Source organism: Rhagoletis pomonella, unplaced genomic scaffold (genome assembly GCF_013731165.1).
Source record: "Rhagoletis pomonella isolate Grant_MI unplaced genomic scaffold, Rhpom_1.0 Rhpom_scaffold_00007, whole genome shotgun sequence".
In the NCBI taxonomy this organism is placed as follows: domain Eukaryota; kingdom Metazoa; phylum Arthropoda; class Insecta; order Diptera; family Tephritidae; genus Rhagoletis; species Rhagoletis pomonella.
The window spans coordinates 32,322,112-32,339,907 of record NW_023458561.1 but is presented as its reverse complement, the minus strand read 5'-3'; the positions used below and the strand labels follow the sequence as shown (position 1 = coordinate 32,339,907).

General features: G+C 33.9%; 3 protein-coding genes across 3 annotated transcripts in view; 2 read left to right on the top strand and 1 right to left on the bottom strand.

Annotated features, from left to right (window-relative positions):
- The first annotated feature begins 46 nt into the window (after positions 1 to 46).
- Positions 47 to 4,141, top strand: LOC118743692. Its single transcript, XM_036476454.1, has 3 exons — positions 47 to 280; positions 347 to 778; positions 3,077 to 4,141. Exons 1-3 carry the CDS (start codon positions 71 to 73, stop codon positions 3,452 to 3,454), a joined length of 1,020 nt encoding a protein of 339 aa, XP_036332347.1. The 5' UTR covers positions 47 to 70; the 3' UTR covers positions 3,455 to 4,141.
- Positions 4,142 to 6,797: 2,656 nt separating this feature from the next.
- The window catches only part of LOC118742637 (microcephalin), a 21,534-nt gene continuing 10,535 nt past the window's right edge, over positions 6,798 to 17,796 (top strand). Inside the window, exons 1-4 of the mRNA XM_036474855.1 lie at positions 6,798 to 7,252; positions 7,677 to 8,013; positions 8,072 to 8,293; positions 8,360 to 8,552. Of these exons, the coding sequence (XP_036330748.1) occupies positions 7,204 to 7,252; positions 7,677 to 8,013; positions 8,072 to 8,293; positions 8,360 to 8,552 (801 nt within the window). The 5' untranslated portion in view covers positions 6,798 to 7,203. The remainder of the gene's footprint in view (positions 7,253 to 7,676; positions 8,014 to 8,071; positions 8,294 to 8,359; positions 8,553 to 17,796) is intronic.
- LOC118742638 (zinc transporter ZIP11) lies at positions 12,862 to 15,624 on the bottom strand (the record flags this gene model as incomplete). The annotated part of the gene is given in 2 exon segments (XM_036474856.1): positions 12,862 to 15,025; positions 15,185 to 15,624. A coding segment is annotated over 1 exon segment (1,029 nt). The 3' UTR covers positions 12,862 to 13,862.

Here is a 17,796-nt window from a genome sequence, read left to right as displayed (position 1 = left end):
TCATTTAACTTATACATTAACTTCTTCCTCTCCAAAACGCAGAATCGGCTTGAGCGGTTTTGATAATCCCATGCGTGATGCTGATACAAAAGTAGCGAAAAAATCAGTCGGTGAAGGTTTCAAAATTAAAATGGATGATATTGGTAATATACTTATCAAACGTTATGGCAAGAGCAATGTCTTCGTACACAACACTTCAATGGCTAACGAGGAGACGGTTATTGGCGCGGATATATTACAAATGCCAAATATGGCGCTAGCGCCAGGCACATCAGCAAAGGTAAATTGCTGGCACAGAAATTCCTAAGCTTTGAAAGTTTTTAAATAACTCTCACCTCTTTTGCAGCTCTTCGATATGCGCAAATATACGACTAATATAAATCGTGAATTCTCACGTTCATATCCGGAAAGTAGACGTCTGGAACGACAATGCTTGTCAGCCATTTCATTAGTCAAATCCAATAATAATCTAATCAATAACCCGCTTTGGATTCTGGTCATTAATATAGTCGCTATTGATATGCTGAAAAATCGCTTGCAGGCGCTACCTAAGTCGCTGGATGCGATGGGTATGCGTGTGCCGACAGCAGGCAGTGAGGATCCGTATTCAACCATTGAGAGTCAGGTCGGTCTCATTTATCCCACACCTGCCGCTTCTGATGACTCGAATAATTCAAATAATTCGAATCATTCGAATCATTCAAGTCATTCGAGTAAAGGACGCCGTCGCAGCGTTTTTAATGCAGGATTTATCGATGAAAGCCCATATGTGCCAAAGGTGAGTAGAAGGAATTGTTTTACTCAAATATACTTACATATGTTCCTAAAACCGGACAATAGCCACGCCCACCTCCCATATAACGGTATTTTCGAAATATGCAAATTTACGATATTTCCACAAATACTGGATCAAAATTGTTGAAGTTAGGTTTTCGAAGCAGAATTTCGGCATAAAATAAGACAGTTATGAAATTTTTGGAAAATGGGCGTGGCACCGCCCGCTTATGATAAAATGCTATAGCTCTAAAGTCCCCTCACCAATCCCCACCAAACTCGGTAGGAGCACATACAGGCAGACGGATAACGGACAGACAGACAGATAGACAGACAAGAATTCAAAAAATTTTTGATTTGGCTATTATTGCCCGAAGGCAGACCCGCCATATTAATTTTTCTTTAATATATATAATGTACAGACATCGGCCTGTTACCATTTTATTATATGTATAGATTATTTTGTATTTCGTTGCCTTAATATAGAAAGGCCCTATCTCACATCGTTGCTGAAATGCACAAAGCCGTAACTAACTAAAATCTTTTATTGCATAAAACGATGTGAGGTCACATAATTCGATCAAATGCATCATAATCAATTAAAACGTAAATTTTCGATTTTTAGTTAGTTACGACTTTTTGTAAATCAGCGACGATGTCAGATAGGGCCTTTCTATATTAAGGCAACGATTTGTATACCATTTTTCCATGCAATGTGTAGATGAATCCTCCTTCAGTTGGTCCTTCATTACATTCGAGTACGCCCTGGCTTTTGTTGTCCACCCATGAGACGACTTCAATGGCTAACGTGGCTAAAATTTCTCATCTATGTTCAATATCGTCCATATTTCTGGCCTGGGTTCGACCCCTGGTCCGGGAGAAGCCTTGGCCAAGCACTTAGCAAATGTGTAAAGGCCGGTCCACATAGAACTTTTTGGCCACTAAATTTACATACAGATGAATTAATGTTTCCTGCCCGCATTAGATTTTGTTTTTCGCTCCTAGAGCGTTTATGACACTAAAGCAATCATATACTAGCTTAGAGGTTAGGGCGGCCTAAATGTCCAACATCAAGCAGATATATTTCGAGAGTGTGCGTCTTTTGTGGCACTCTCTGCCGCAGATTACCATTGCCTGAATCTCCGCTTGAAAGATAACAAGTTTTTATAGAATTTTTGAAGTTCGGCCCAAATAGGCAAGCCCCAGTTTTTTCCATTTTCCAGCTTATATCAAACTGTGTAACAAACCTTACCATTAGGTTCAACGTATAGGTTCGTTGCTTTCCAGAGAGCCGCGTGTATTTTGTTGTTGATTTTGTTGACATCCGCTCCTCCGCCACATACCTATTCAATATGCCATGGGCAATTATATCCACGGGAAAGATATTTAACAGCAAATAGTATCCATCACCATAACCTAGTTACGTGACTATTTCTGAAATGGTACAATTTCTGGCAGGGTAATAGCAAAAATTTCAAATTTTCATGCATACTATGTACATTAGGATGCGGTTTTTCCACCGCAATTATAAAATTTATTCTGGGCTATCGCGATGGATTCAATCGTAGTCGTATTTTCATGAAATTTAAGAAAATGTTATATTTTAAGATTTTCTCCAAAATATTTCAGAGAAATACTACGATTTGCGTTAGCTAGACCGATCTAAAAATACATGCCAAAACCTGTTTATTCTAATTCCGTTGGGATTTTTTAAAAAATTGTTTGTAAACCTTTTAAGTTTAAATTCTTTTATTATCTGAGGTGACTTTTTAGAAAAAAAAATATTTTTAAAAACTATTTTTATTTATGAAAAACTCGTACATTTTTCAGTCACGCAAATCTTAATAATTTTCCGAAATATTTTGGCGGAAGTCTTAAAATATAATAGATTTTATAAATGTGCGATGGAAAAACAATAGCGATTTTTTTTTTAATTGTATGTAGGGTGATTCACCCTAATGTACGTACCTTTTAGAAGCATACAAAAAAATTTTCCGTACAATTTATTAACACGATCTTTTGTATATATTTCCCGGCTTGTACCCTGCCGTACACCTCCTGCACTTGATCACCTACACGCACCTGCACACACATATGTACATACATTCACACACCAACACACATCTACAGTATAGAGTTGCATACTGGGAAATCAAAAATGTACTCTAATTTTGATTACTTACTACATTTTGAACTGCTAGTGGTTAGCCTAGAAAAAAGGTGATACTCGTATTTTAGGCGTACTTAGCTGCTCATGACATTAATCTGATTCCTTTTTTTTCATTTCACTCTCTTTTTGCAGCCCGATTATGAAGTCTATAATCAATCAGTGCCAATGCTCACGCCAACACAAAAGAGTAGTAGTAAATCTGAACAACGTAAGAAACAAGATGATCCCTATTATTGTGGTCTACTAGCTCGTATACCGAATTTCATTAAGTCTTCAAAGAAGAGTCCAAAACAGAAAGAGCCGAAAATTTCGCGTAAAATCTCTGCTTCACAACAACAAATTGTCGAGCCGCAACCTGCACAACCGCTACCCATTGCCACATTTCATCAGTATCCGGCACACCAGCCACCCTACTATCCATATAAATTACTTCATGCGCGACATCATCGACTCTCCCAATCGCAGTTATCATTGTGGGATGCGCGCAGCCTGATTAGTGCGCATGAGTAAGAGCGGGTAGTGGGGCATTAGCGATGCAACTATGTAAACGGGCAGAATGAAATTGGAGAGAATAAATGTTAGAAAAATGTTTGGAGCAATAACGATTTAATTTTAAGCATTTTTTATAAGGATGCATGTGATTTTTTACTTAAATCAATATGAAAAATATACATATTTATACAGTGTTTTGTAGAAAGGAAAGTGCAATTATCGCTTGAAATTTTAGCGCACTATATTGGCAAAATGAATTGAATTTGAAAAAAATTGTATCAAACATACATGCATACACACGTACTTGACATCGGTTATTATTTTTTAATACATATCGCGTGTTTACGGGAAGAATGTCGCTTCAAAAAAGAAAAAAATTAAGGAAGTAAAATAAAATAGAGGTCCAGGGACTGTCAAATCGACCAAGAACTTTTTTTCTCATATAACAAAGTTTCGTCAAAGAAAAAAACTAAAAGTTTTTTTTCGAAAGTTATGCGAAATTCTAAATTTCATAATTTTTGAATACCTCAGAAACTATTATACATAGTTATAAAAATGGTTCTGGTTTCATTTTAAATTAGATATTTAGAGCTATAAAAAAAGAATAAAGTAAATTTGACAATAAGCAATCTACAGAATTATGAAATTGAACAAATCGTGAAGGCGAAGACCCGATTTTTAATACAATATGAACTTATAAACATTCGAAAATATTTTTTTTTTTTGCAAAATCTTAATACTGTTATGTTAACAATTTATATTTAATTTAAATTTATTTTTAATTTACATATATTCTGCAAAAAAAAAATTCATACTTCAAATCTTCATATAATTATATTAAAAAAAAATGTTCCACAAATTTATATAAGTTTTCGCTTTTACGATTTTTAAATTTCCAATTCTGTTTTTTTAATTTTTCGTATTCTTTTATATAGCCACAAGTATTGTCTTTAAAACGAGAACCATTTTTGTAACTTTAATAGCTTTGGAGATTTCAGTTTGGTTGTGTTTCTTAAAGGGTAGGAATATGATATAACTACTGTGGAAATATTTCCTTTATCCCTTGTCAAATTTGGATTGAAGATATACCGGTTTTGGGCGTTCTGTTATCAGTTTTTGAGTTATTCAAAAAATAAACTTGCTAAATCAGAAAAAAATTAGAAGTTCTAGATTTTCGAAAAGAAATTGTTTTTTTTCCTTTGGCAGAACTTTGTTACATGAAAAAAGAAAAGTTTGATTGACCCATTAAAATAAACTTAATAGGGCAATCGAGAAATACTGCTTTAAAAAAATAACTATAATATTTGCGAGCATCGAAGATTATCGGCAAGCATGATAAGGAATTAAAATAAATTTTCATCTTACGGCACACTGTGGAGCAACGTCTTTATGATTTTTTTTTTTTACTCAGTCTTAATTGAGTACTGGCGGCAATATGTATGAATATGTATCTGCAATATTTAGTTATTAGAAATTTATTTATTTGTAAGTTGCGCTGTAGTGTAATAAACTATGTTTGTATGTGTAATACAATGTATACAATATTGCCATAATTGTTTGATTTTTTTCATTTGTTTAGCCCTATATCTTATCCACTTGTATGTATTTGTATCTTCTACTATTTTTTTGCTTCTAAAATAAAGACTGAAATATGTCCTAGAAATATTCACAAAATAAATATTAAATGTTGTGGAAAATCACAACGTTTTTATTAATAATCATACAAGTAATTATATAACAACTGAAAAAAAATACTCGTACGTAAATAAATGAAAAATTCAGAAAAAATTACGGAATTTTTCTGTTCAAAAGTAATATTTATTCGCATACGTATAAGTATATCACAAAAGTAAATAGCTTAAGTTCTACAAAAGTCACCTTTATATTCCTCTTTCTAAATTGCTTTTATTTCTAAATACATATAATATGTAATTTTTTAGTTTCATTGTAAATATATATATTTTTTCATTTTAAATGTTGTTCTCTTTGGTTTTATGTTTATACTACCAAAAATGTAGTATATAATTCTCAGAACATAAAACTCCAATGAAAAATAACAAATTATGTATGTCAAGGCTTTGAGTTTGAGCAATTTCGAAAAATAAATCAGAAAACTTGAATCGGCTCTATTATTTGATTTCGGGTTAGAAACAATTCCAAAAAAAATCTAAATTTCGCAGTTTTTCATTTAAAATATTTAGGCCAGTGGTCGGCAGGCCGTAGCTCACTGAGCGCTCTCTGAGCACATGTATGTTTCAGTCTCACTCATTGAATCGTTTGAATGTGTTAGTACAGCGATCACTGATTTAGGCAGAGAACGTATATATGTATATATACATATGTACGTATATATACGTATACGTCTGGAATGGAATGGAAAGGAAAAGGTAAAGGGACTACAGAGAAACAGCATTTAATCATTAGTGAGCGGGGCCACGCCCATTTTCCAAAAATTGTGGAACCGTTCTATTTTATGCCAAAACTCTACTTCAAATACTAACTTGGGAGGTGGGCGTAGTTATTGCCCGATTTCGCCCATTTTCAATCCCAACCTACCTTGGATAAAGGGCAACCCCCTTACCAAATTTTTGCTCGAGTTATCGTGTACAGCCCATGAGAAATGAGCGGTCTCCATTGGAAATATATTTTGTGACTTGGTTGTCTCGACATCAGTATTTTCCCGTAGAGACAGGGCCTTATGGAACTGTACGATTGTGCAAAGTGTCTGTCAACCACTGTTGCCAAATTCGTGCTTTTCGCACTAAATTTAGAGCTTTTCTTAATTCAAAACGCAAAAATTTTTGAGTTTGGTGCTTGGTTTTTTTTTTTTGTTGCTTCTTTTAGCTAGAAGACACCATAACTGTATCTGCAACAAAAGTGGAAGTTTAATTTAGAGCAATTGGAAGTTTCGTAATGATTATGATGATATTAAAAAAGCACCGGTATCTCGTAACAGTAAACCGCCGAGCAAGAAACATTAATTTTTATTAATTTGAATCGGCAAACCTACAATAAAATGGGCATTTTATGCATACAGTGTCTTTTAAATACTCCAATAAAAAATTGGGTGCTTTTTTGAGAAAAAACGCGATTTTTCTTTGGTTTTAGTGCTTTTTCAAATGCAGAACTTGGCAACACTGCTGTCAAGTATATCTTATTATTGTTGTTTTTGCGGCTACAACTTTTCATTGTCAAATGCAACCCTGCGTTGCTTTAAAAGTTCTGCTTTCCAAACGTTTCCAAAAAAGTGACAACTTGCATTCCACATTCCACTCACGCTCGATTGTCATTTTCAAAATTTGTCAGGCATTTTATACTGGTGCATTCGAAATTGCAGTTCTTGTGTACAATTTACATTTTGGAGATTTAAGACTATTGCAATATTAATTAATTGGAAGATTATCAGCGTTTGGCGCTTATTGCGTCAACAAAAGTTACTAGTACGTTTACTATGGATAAGTTTGTGACAAGAGCCCCGACATGGCAAAAGCTAACCTATGCAACTGCGCTTGAAAAATCCCGAAAAGATGTTCAGCCGACAAATAATTGTATGGTGAAAAAGAAGCCACTGCGAGAAAGCCAAGTGAAACAAACCGAAATGGTGGAGAACTCGCCTGTGCGAAATAAACGTCGATTAAGCATTCGGGATGAGCGATTGTTGAAAATTTTTGCAAGCAAACCTGACCAGCCATTGGTGCCATCTAATGAGGACAGTGGGCTCAGTAGCTCTTCCCAAGGATCCATAGAAAATTTCAGTTTTCTTGTACATGGAGCTGACGACAGAGAGTCTTTGCCTGGGAAAGCAAAAAAACCTGTGTAAGTTAAAAATATTCCACTGTCATGAATCTAATATCAATTTGTTAAAAAGAATTTATTTCAAAATTTCCTATACTTTTGAAACATAAAACAACAAAAAGCGGCTAATTCCAAATTTCATGTGTACTAAATTATTTATAATAAATGGTGAGTGACGCGCGGAGTGCGCTCCGCTTGTTGCGTTATCGGTAATGTGAGGTACCTAGCTGGTAACACTGCGAAAAATTCGCGCTGTCATTTTCTGACATAGCGCAAATGATAACAAAAAGAAAAAAAAGCAATTGTGAAAAATAATTTAGTTCCTAAATTTGTTGATCTCTTGGAATTTACTTATAGTTTTTTTTATATTTTATTTTACGTTTTATTTCCGTGACTTCTTTCCAATATGCGCGCGCATATTGCGTGATCCAACAACGGCTTACAGGCGAATTGAGCGACTATGTGAGCAGCGCCGATGTAATGCGTTCACAGCAAAAGCTCTTGATATCCGAAACGCCACCAGCAACTTTCAAAGAGGTGGTACTTGAAAGCAACCAAAGTAACTCCGTTGCAACTTCTTCTAAAACTGCAATAAATTCCAAGGCAAAATCAACGGACAGCAACACAGCTCCTCAAGCCAGCCTTAACAACGTCGAAGGAACTCTCACGCAAGAGCCTACGACACCCGCAACAACTAACCAGAATCCACAAATGGCGCGCATACAACGTGATCTCAATAGCCCTTCTGCCACAGTACGCGTGCGAGCAATGAGGGCTTTAAAGTAAGTATTTTCTGAACTCCCAATGTTTATGATTAACTCACAAAATTTCCTCAATTAGAAATCCCAATAACGCTGCTTATACCAACTTTGACGTACCACATGAAGAACAAGATATTATCAGTGTAGAGGAACGCCAACCACCTCCACCGCCTTCGATCGAGGAGCTAATGCGTGACATTGTGGTTTATGTAGAAGTACGTACCGGCGAAGACAATAGGTCTGAAGGTGTAAAAAAAGTAATTTCCCAATTAGGCGCACGCGTAAATCACAAACTTCTTAGGTATAAAGTTTTGATCCATATATAAAAATGAATTTTTGAAATAATAAAATATTTGCGCTTTTACAGAGGTACAACACATGTGATATTTAAAGATGGTCTGTTATCCACATACAAAAAAGCTAAAAACTGGAATATACCTGTCGTTTCGATTTTATGGGTTGAAGCCTGTAAAAATAAGCGAATGATTTGTGATCCGAACGAATATCCCATATCGAATATAGATCGCTATGAAAATCCAGAACTGTACGACAAAATGAAGGTAAGTCAACGCGCAATCGCGAAACACTCAATTGTTAGCTATATACTGATTAGAAATATATGTATATTTTGTAACAGGTTTACTAAGCATTTAGAATTTTATTACATACATAGTTAATATAACGCAATGGAAATAGTAAATACAAACATAGTTGATTACTATCTGCATAAAATGCTAGCTTACAGTTATGACGGTTTTATTATAACTGAAAATACGCTTACAGTTATAATTGCTTTAAAACTAATCCCTGGGAAAACGTGTTTCTGGCGTTCTTAGTAAGCTTGACTATTCCATGATAACTGACTGCACTTTGCAACAAAAACATAATAATAATTTCATTTAATAAGCAGCGTTTACAAGAAATTAATATTTTCTGAAATAATTTTGGAACGCGCCACCCTTTGTTCGGTTAAATACAACACAGACAGCTAAACCAGAAATTTCATTGCTAAAAATGCTTAGCTGGTGAGCAAGTGTCGCTGGATAATTTGCGAAACAGAAATATGCCAATTTTTTTTCTTATAAAAGGCCCCTATAATCAAAGTTTTCAAAATTTTCTCCCTACTAAACGTTTGCCAGATTCCATTTTTTGTAGAAAAGAAAACGCCATTCATTTATGATCGCTTACCTATAATGATTTTACGTTAGTCGAGAATAGCTGAACTCGAGCGATCAAAGGTAGTCCAGAGTTACTTGTAGATATACATATGAAGGAATTAATCAAATTGGGAAGGTCTGATGCTTACATAGATACAGATGCGTGCAACTAATTAGCAACGAAATTCAAAACGATATTGCTTGCAAATTATGTTTATTTATTTATTTTTAATAATTTTCATTTAAAATATAATTCAATTTATATCAGAAACCACAATAACAAAAGTTGCAAAGCTTGCACAAATTGCAAAAAAATTAATCAAACTTCAAAAAATCGTCATCAAAATTTCAAAATTTTTAATTAGAATATTTGGAAAATTTTCGGGTATGCAATTTTGTAGCCCATTCAATTTTAGTATAATAAAGTGCAAGTTTCAAGTCGCTAAAAATTACCGTTGATTTTTTAGAATTTTTTTTGTGGAGGGTGTTGCGCATTTTCTTCCATATAACACATGATAAAAAATTTTTTTTTACATGGAAAAAAATCCGCAACACTCGACAAAAAAAAATCTAAATAAATCAACGGCAATTTTCAGCAAACTTGAAACTTGCACTTTATTATACTAAAATTGAATGGGCTACAAAACTGCATACCCGAAAATTTTCTAAATATTCTAATTAAAAATTTTGAAATTTTGATGACGATTTTTTTAAGTTTGATTAATTTTTTTGCAATTTGTGCAAGCTTTGCAACTTTTGTTATTGTGGTTTCTGATATAGATTGAATTATATTTTAAATGAAGATTATTAAAAATAAATAAATAAACATAATTTGCAGGCAATATCGTTTTGAATCTCGTTGCTAATTAGTTGCACGCATCTGTATCTGTGATATTTTATTAAAGGAGGCGAAACTTATTATTTTTTAACCCTAAGTCAAACCTTCTAAAGGCACTTCAGTTGTTTTAAAAAATGGCACAGAAATGTATGTACGTTTAAAATTGAAATAATTTTTTTAAATACTTGCTGAAATTTCAATTAAAAAAAAAATTATTGCATAGTGTGTATTAAATATTCTGAAGAGGCAACTTTTAACCAGGTATTACAAAATTATTAATGCGAACTGCGAACTACTCATTACATAAATGATTGTAATGGCAACACGTGATACCATTCTTATGGGCATTTCCACTGACAAATGTAGACAAAAACGGCAATCTTTAATATAAATTCTCCGACCTTTCGAATACGCATTTCTAAGATACGTGAGGAAATGTTTCATAAAGTTTTCTTTTTCATGTGCTTACAAAAAAAGGGTTAATCTTTTTGTTATCTGCTTTAAAAAAAATTTTGGCGCTTACCTTAGGCCGAGCTTCTTCCCCAATTTTATGATATGCGTCTTAATATCACAAATAGAGGAACCTACAAATGAACACCAATTTCGAGCCTCAAATGGTTTTGTGGGAATGTTTTTCATATCATTCGCGCATTCATAAAACACAAAAATCTGCGTAAAAGAGCTTCTTAAATATACTTTTTATCTCAAATTATATATTTTGTATTAAAATTTTCTAAGCGTGTATTTGTTATACATATTTAGATTTTGTTTCCAGTACATGAATGTACAAAACAAATTTTATTTCTTGTTAAAGAATTGGGTTGTTTAAACATCACAGTAGTCCACCTGCAAAGTGCGCTATGTAAAATTTGTTAGATTTTTAGTTTTTGATGGGTAACGTACCAGTATTTAAAGTAGTTTCATGTCCACTAACAATACAGTGCCGAATATTTCTATATTCTGAAAAAATAGCTATGCCCACGATTTATTCTGATTAATTTATTATTTTTTTTATAAAAAGTAAAATATAAAAATGCAAAGACTCTGCCGTCAACCTTAATTGACCGAGCTTCTCCTCCGATTTGTGGCGTGCGCCTTGATGTTTTTACACAAAGGGGAGGGACCTACAGTTTTACGCCGACGCCGAACGGCGATTGTATTTTTATGAGAAGCTGTTTTTCATGGTAGAAATACACTCGGAATACACTTGCCAGTCTGGGGGCGAAAGCTATTAAAAAAATTTTTTTTTTTTTTTATTTTTTTTTTTATGTTGGGTTGAATCGGTCTTGAACCCTGGCCCTGCGGAATGGCATAGCACACAGCTAACCACTACACCACAGCGGCCACCTACCTTTGACTTAGCAATATCTGTTGCTAGTTGATAGATAACAACTTTCAAATGAGTATGCGTTTGTATCTTTAGTTAATTCAGATAAGTACTCTACAAGCACCGGTACTTGACTACAGCGCAGCTTCACAGTGCCATCAAAAACTGCAACTGTGAAATTATGTAAAACTTACAGATATGCATACGTACACTTATCGCCAGGTATTTAGGTAAAAGTATGAACATACTTGACTTTTCTTTGTGCAATTTTATATTTGTCTGAATGGGTTCTTGGAAGTCATTGAAAAAAAAAAACAATTATGTCCAAGAATTAAGTTTTAACAGAAAAATGGCACGCAATCTATAATAAAACAATAATATTTGAAAAGCCATAAATAGTCCTATATGAATTATAGACTGACTTTATGTGAGATCAATCAAGTGTCTCACCGGGATTAGTGCTGAACGCATGTGCACACATAACTCTATGTGTGTACTTATAAATGTATATATAGTATTATAAATATACATATAAGCTCATTTTAGCAAATCTTGATAATGTAGAAAAAAACCGCGTGCAAAACATTATAAACGCTTGATGACTAAAAGGTTCTTTCCTTATACATATATGAGTAATTTCCAAACAAAGTGTATTTTTATATATTTTTTAAGATTGGTAAATTTATCCTCTGATATCGTTTGCCGACGTGAAAATATGTGCAGAATACGAAACTGCTTTCAGGCTCTTTAAAAATTATTAATTTTTTTCTTATTTTAAGTTAAAGTATTAAATAAGTTTAGAAACTGTTCGAAAAAACTTTACTAACCGATAGCTAAGCGATAAGCTAATGTTGTGAAAAAAGCTTCCACCTTCTTCTTAACATTTTTCATGGTTCCATGTCATTTTCTTGGGAGGCAGGCTTTTTGTTTAATCTTTCTTCGGCAACAATTTCCCATACAATTTTTGTTTTTTTTTTTCTAAGATTATTATTTCACCAAAATATAAAAACAAGGATATAATTGAAACTTCTTAAGAAGTTAACAGACATAAGTAATTAACTTATTTTTAGTTTTTTTTTTTTGCATAAAAACCTGGGTGACATTCAGGAAATATTCCGCCGTACTTACCATGGTGCAGTGATAGATTCACTTAAAACACAAAATAATTACTTTTAATTCTTATGTCATTCGATCAACAACATTTTGCGCTTTTTAACTGCAATGCACTTAGGCAAGCAAAAATACGAATGCTAATATCACGGCAAAATTAAAAAAAGGGACACTCAGGTAAAAATAGAATAAAACATAAAAAAGGTGGTCATTCACAAACAGTTACGCCTTTTTTAATTGTTTTTTTGTTTAAACTTTTTTCATGTTGATTATCGAATAACCTGAGCGGGGACAAATATTTTTATATGGAGTAGGTAAAATATATCAATAAAATACCGTTTGCAAAAGAAAGCAAAACGGCTTACAATAATAAAACAGCAGAATTATTTGGATTGTATAATGCTGTTTTTTTTTTTGATTTATCGTTTTTACCACCATAAAAAATTTAAGAAGTGGGAACAACAAAATAGCACTTCGTTTGGAAATGACCCATATATCTATATATTTTTGTTAAGATATCTAAGAAACATTCAAATGCACGTAGGCGCTTTTATCAGCACACATCACAAATTATCGTGACATTTTTGAATTTATCATTCTTTAATTAAGTTATCTTAACAAGTAGTTGTTGTTATTGTTGTTGTTAGATCATAGGCATTTGCGTATACCATCCGTTTGCAGTTTTTGAAGTGTATACAAGTTGATAGATTGCCTACTACATACTGTACTACCAGCGGCAAATGTTTAGTACACTATTTCAATGCTACTACTTATACAAACTACTTGTACAATTAAACATGGCACCTTCACTTTAGCTGAATGTATTTTTGTTTTTATTGTTTATTAAATTACGTAGTGTTTTTTACACTTTTTGTGCTTTCAAACATACACAGAAGATAGTTAAAAACTAATTAAGTTTTACTGCTGCTGCTATTGAGCAGGATTCCTATGAGATACGTTAAATAATGCCATAAAAGCAATCAATTATTCGCAGCATTATGCTGAAAAGAGATTTCTAAAATCAAGTGGTTTACAAACATATTTAGTTTTAAAATATTTACAAAATTAATACTCAGTTGTCTTCTGCCGTCTGTGGCATTTGCTGTTTTTTGGTTTTTCTATTTTTGTTAAGCTTACTAAAATCCTTTCTCACAAAAATTGTGCTTGAATAACTTTCTCAATTCAAACCGAATCGAAAATTTCACATTTAAGTAGTTTAAGCCAGCCATACAGACTTACATACATACATGTACATGTATATAAATATATATACACAACCTACGAATCTAACGATGACATACACATATTTTGTGTACACATAGCCGCAGGACACACAAATTTAAATTAGTACATCTTTAAAAAATATACAGCTTGTTTTCTGCATTCTCCTTTTGTACATCTGGTTATTAAATATATAACAACGGCAGTAGTGGCAACATCAGGATAGGGTCACTTCAAGGCACATCATTATAAGGAACCCAGCTACCGTGCCCCAAGTGGCAATCGTTCCATTGCCACTCGCATGTGCTTCGGGCAATATGTCGTCTGCTACAATGTAGATCATAGCGCCCGCCGCAAATGATAGTGCGTAAGGTAGTATGAGATTGGCAAAGGTCACTGCCACTGCACCTAAAATGCCGAAAATCGGTTCCACCATACCGGAAAGTTGTCCATACCATAATGCACGCCCCACACTAAACCCAGCCGCATGTAGTGGCAAACTGACAGCCAGACCTTCTGGAAAGTTTTGTATACCAATGCCAATTGCCAGATTTCTTGCTGCCTCAAATGTGGAAGACTCAGTACTGCCAATGGCACCGAAACTGACACCAACTGCCAGACCTTCGGGTATGTTGTGCACGGTGATTGCAACCACCAGTAACATGATGCGCTTCCACTGCGCCACTGCATTCTCAAGATTGCGCTGGGATTCTGTCATATATGTACGTTGGGCTTCCACCTCCGTGGCACTATTCTTCTTGCGTCGTCGTGTCTCGATATTGCCGTGTTGTGTGCTCAAGCAATCGGAGAAGCTATCCATACTTTTGGCAGCAGTGCGATCCAATACACCTTGACTGTTGCGCATATCATCAATAGCTATATCGGCTTTATCCTTATTTGTTTGTGTCATTGAAATCATCATATTCGTGCTGTTCAGACCCAGATACGACATCAGCCGGTCACAACCGTAAACAAATATGGCACCCAATAGAAAACCACCAGAAACCGGCATAAAGGCGTAAACGCCATAGAGATGAGAACTTTCAGCCATTTCAATGGCCGGATTCAACAGTGACCAAAATGAGGCGGCGACCATGACGCCAGCTGCAAAGCCTAGTGCGGCGTCAAGCGATTTGCGTTGGTTGCCGCGTACGAATATAACGCAAGCAGCGCCTGCAGCTGTCAATCCCCAGGTGAAGAGCGTGCCCAATAGGGCTTGCATGACGGGTCCATAGCCAGGAATCATTTTGTCTAGCTGAAACTGTGCGCTTCAATGCCAATGTTAACACAAGCGTAATACACCCAGCTTTGCTTAAGCTTAGCTATCTTGTGTACGTAGCTATTATTTTCGCTGCAGATTACGCAGCTATTTCTGCTTATCTGTAAAATGAAAAAAAAAACACATTTTTTTATCAATTAAGCTCTTGTTTCAACTTCACTTGGTACTTTGTAGATACACTAAACTGCTAAATTTTGATTATAAATAGAATTTTGAGTGTTACCCAGTAAAATTCATGTGTATTTCCATTTAAGGTTTACCTTGCTTGTTTTCAAACGAAAATGCCACGTTCCAAGCGCTCATAGCCTTCAGAAGTAAATGCAGCTTAGGGAAATCACCAAGTCGACGTTTTTCAATCAATTCCAAGATTTATTTCGCGATTTGCCAAGAATTGCAGCTGTTAAATATTGTATCTTGCAGCTAAACAATTGAGTCAATTAACTCATTTCGTTGAACAACAAGAAAAAAGTGAAAACGATTTGCCGATATGCTGTTTTGTTGAGTGATGAGCGCTCCACAAATTGTTGCTCCAACTTCAGCGAGCTACAACAATCGAATACAACACAAAGCGAGAGCGCTAGCGATTGTCAACTGTCAGAAGTCAGCTTATTCTCTTGCCGCTTTTTATCTGCTGCTGCGTCCGTAGACCAACCTGGTGGCAGTAGTTGGGAAATGTATATATGTATATATGTAGATACATACATGGTCGCTTTAGAAAAGGCATACACAGCTGATTTGCCTCGTTACCTGTAGTATACTTAGATTAGAGGGGCGTTTTCACAAAATTTCATGCAGTTGGGTTTGCTTGTGCTATAATAGGTTTTTGCATACGAGACCTATTTGATCTGTAAATATCGAATATACACAAAATTCCCTAACCGAGGAAAGTTGTAAAACTAGTTGTGTGTAAATTTTGTTGCCTTATATAAAAAACGTCATCGCTTTCGTAGCTAAATTTAGTCCTTTATAGTCATTAGACCCCTTTCAGACACGTCAAGACTTGCTTTCAAGTCTGCTCGAATATACTCTTCCCCTCTCTTCTCACCTCCTTCGCCTACGAACGAGCTGTCTTGAAATAAGACTTGACGTGTCTGAAAGGGGCCTTAATATGAAAGAAATAATGAATGTTTGTTGTTCATCATTATATGTGTATATGTATGTATATATAACTTAATTTAAATTGACAAAAAACTTTCTCTGGCACAAATAGCATTGATACTACTTTTCACCTTCCACGAAGCCATACAATTTTAAATGTTTGTCACAGCAACCCGCCTACTTTTGGAGCAATACGACGAATGGAAGCAAAACTTACTAGAAAATCTGGCGCGTTATAACAACAACAAAATTTAAAATTTGATAATATCACTTAAGATCACTTAAGATCACAGTGGTGTAGCACGTACTCATAAATAAATACAAACAAAAAGCGTTAATTTGAACAGCTTAGTTTTGTATCCACGGGCATGAAAAGTTTAAGTCTAAGACGACATGATTAGTCAGATCCGTACGTACGCCCATGACCAAAATAATGTAAACGCCTTATTTAGCTATATTTCTGTTGTTTAGTTAATATTTATTATTGTTTTATTAAAGTGCAGCTTCAACAAAAATCATTCATTTCAAACTTTATGCCAAAATTATAAAAATTCTTCAAAGTTGCATTTAAATTCTCAATTTTTTAATCGGATTATTTAGAATTTTTTTGAGTATGCACTTTCATAGCCTAGTAAATTTTAGTATAATAAAGTGTAAGTTTAAGGTTGCTAAAAATTCGCTTTGATTTTTGGAAATTTTTTCTCCGCATTTTCTCCCATACGAAGTATATTTGACATTTTTTTTATGGAAATCTGCGTAATACAGTAAGAAAAAAAATATCAAAAATAAACGCAACACTCGGCGTTAATCGGCTAAAAGTCGGTTAAAAAAATAAAAAATCTGATTAAAAAAGTGGAGACGTTTTATAATTTTTGCAAAAAGTTTGAAACAAGAATTTATATGGGTTTTGTTAGATATTGAACTGCACTTTTAAACAAAAATAATAAATATTAAATAAACAAAAGAAATTTAACCAAAACTGGCCAAAATAAGGCGTTTCTATTATATTGGCCATGGGTATATATACATTTGTATGTACATAGATGAAAGTAACTAAAATTGAAATACGACTTTAAAAAATTAATCTTAAAGCATGTTCACATGATCGTAATTTACGGCTAATTTGTAATATATAAAAAAATAATTTTTCATTATTTTAGCCCCCACTGTTGGGGAAATTTGAAAAAATTCCCAAAGGTATGCAACCATTTTTTTTTTTTTAATCACACACTCGTACGTAAACGTGATATAGATATTATGAAAAAAATGTGAACGTGCTTGGTTTATGTGAAGTAATTAGATCGAAGCAAAGTAATTTATTTTAAATTTTGAAATAGTTCTCTATATTATTAAATGTGTGATATTCTCCATAAAGCGTATTAAATGTATGAGGAAACCTCCAAAAACGTAAATGTTGAATTAAATCCCTAGATTATTAAACGTGCGATATGTACATGTATTATTTTATAAATGTTTATATCGTATCATTTTTTGTAGCGTCACAAGTCTATGCAACCGGATTCAGAATGTAATAAACGTATTCGCCTCAGGCAGGGTACTACAAAAGACTCTACACCTAAGACTGGAGCAGAAACGCTTACTAAAACTTCGTCGATTGTGAATAATACGCCAAAATCGAGTAGGAAACAGGTAAATAAAATAGTAATTTTGTAAGCTTATCAACAAGAAAGCAGTGATATTAATTACTATGTATTTTTTTCATTTCTTTTTTTTTTGATTCACAATCATAAACAGACTGATATAAGTCAATACT

What these genes read in the sequence shown, in the direction of transcription:
- LOC118743692 (XM_036476454.1), top strand. Translation starts at nt 71, where the DNA reads ATGCGTGATGCTGATACAAAAGTAGCGAAAAAATCAGTCGGTGAAGGT. An exon ending in CGCCAGGCACATCAGCAAAG is followed by an intron (nt 281 to 346) that starts GTAAATTGCTGG and finishes CCTCTTTTGCAG; the next exon opens with CTCTTCGATATGCGCAAATA. An exon ending in AAAGCCCATATGTGCCAAAG is followed by an intron (nt 779 to 3,076) that starts GTGAGTAGAAGG and finishes CTCTTTTTGCAG; the next exon opens with CCCGATTATGAAGTCTATAA.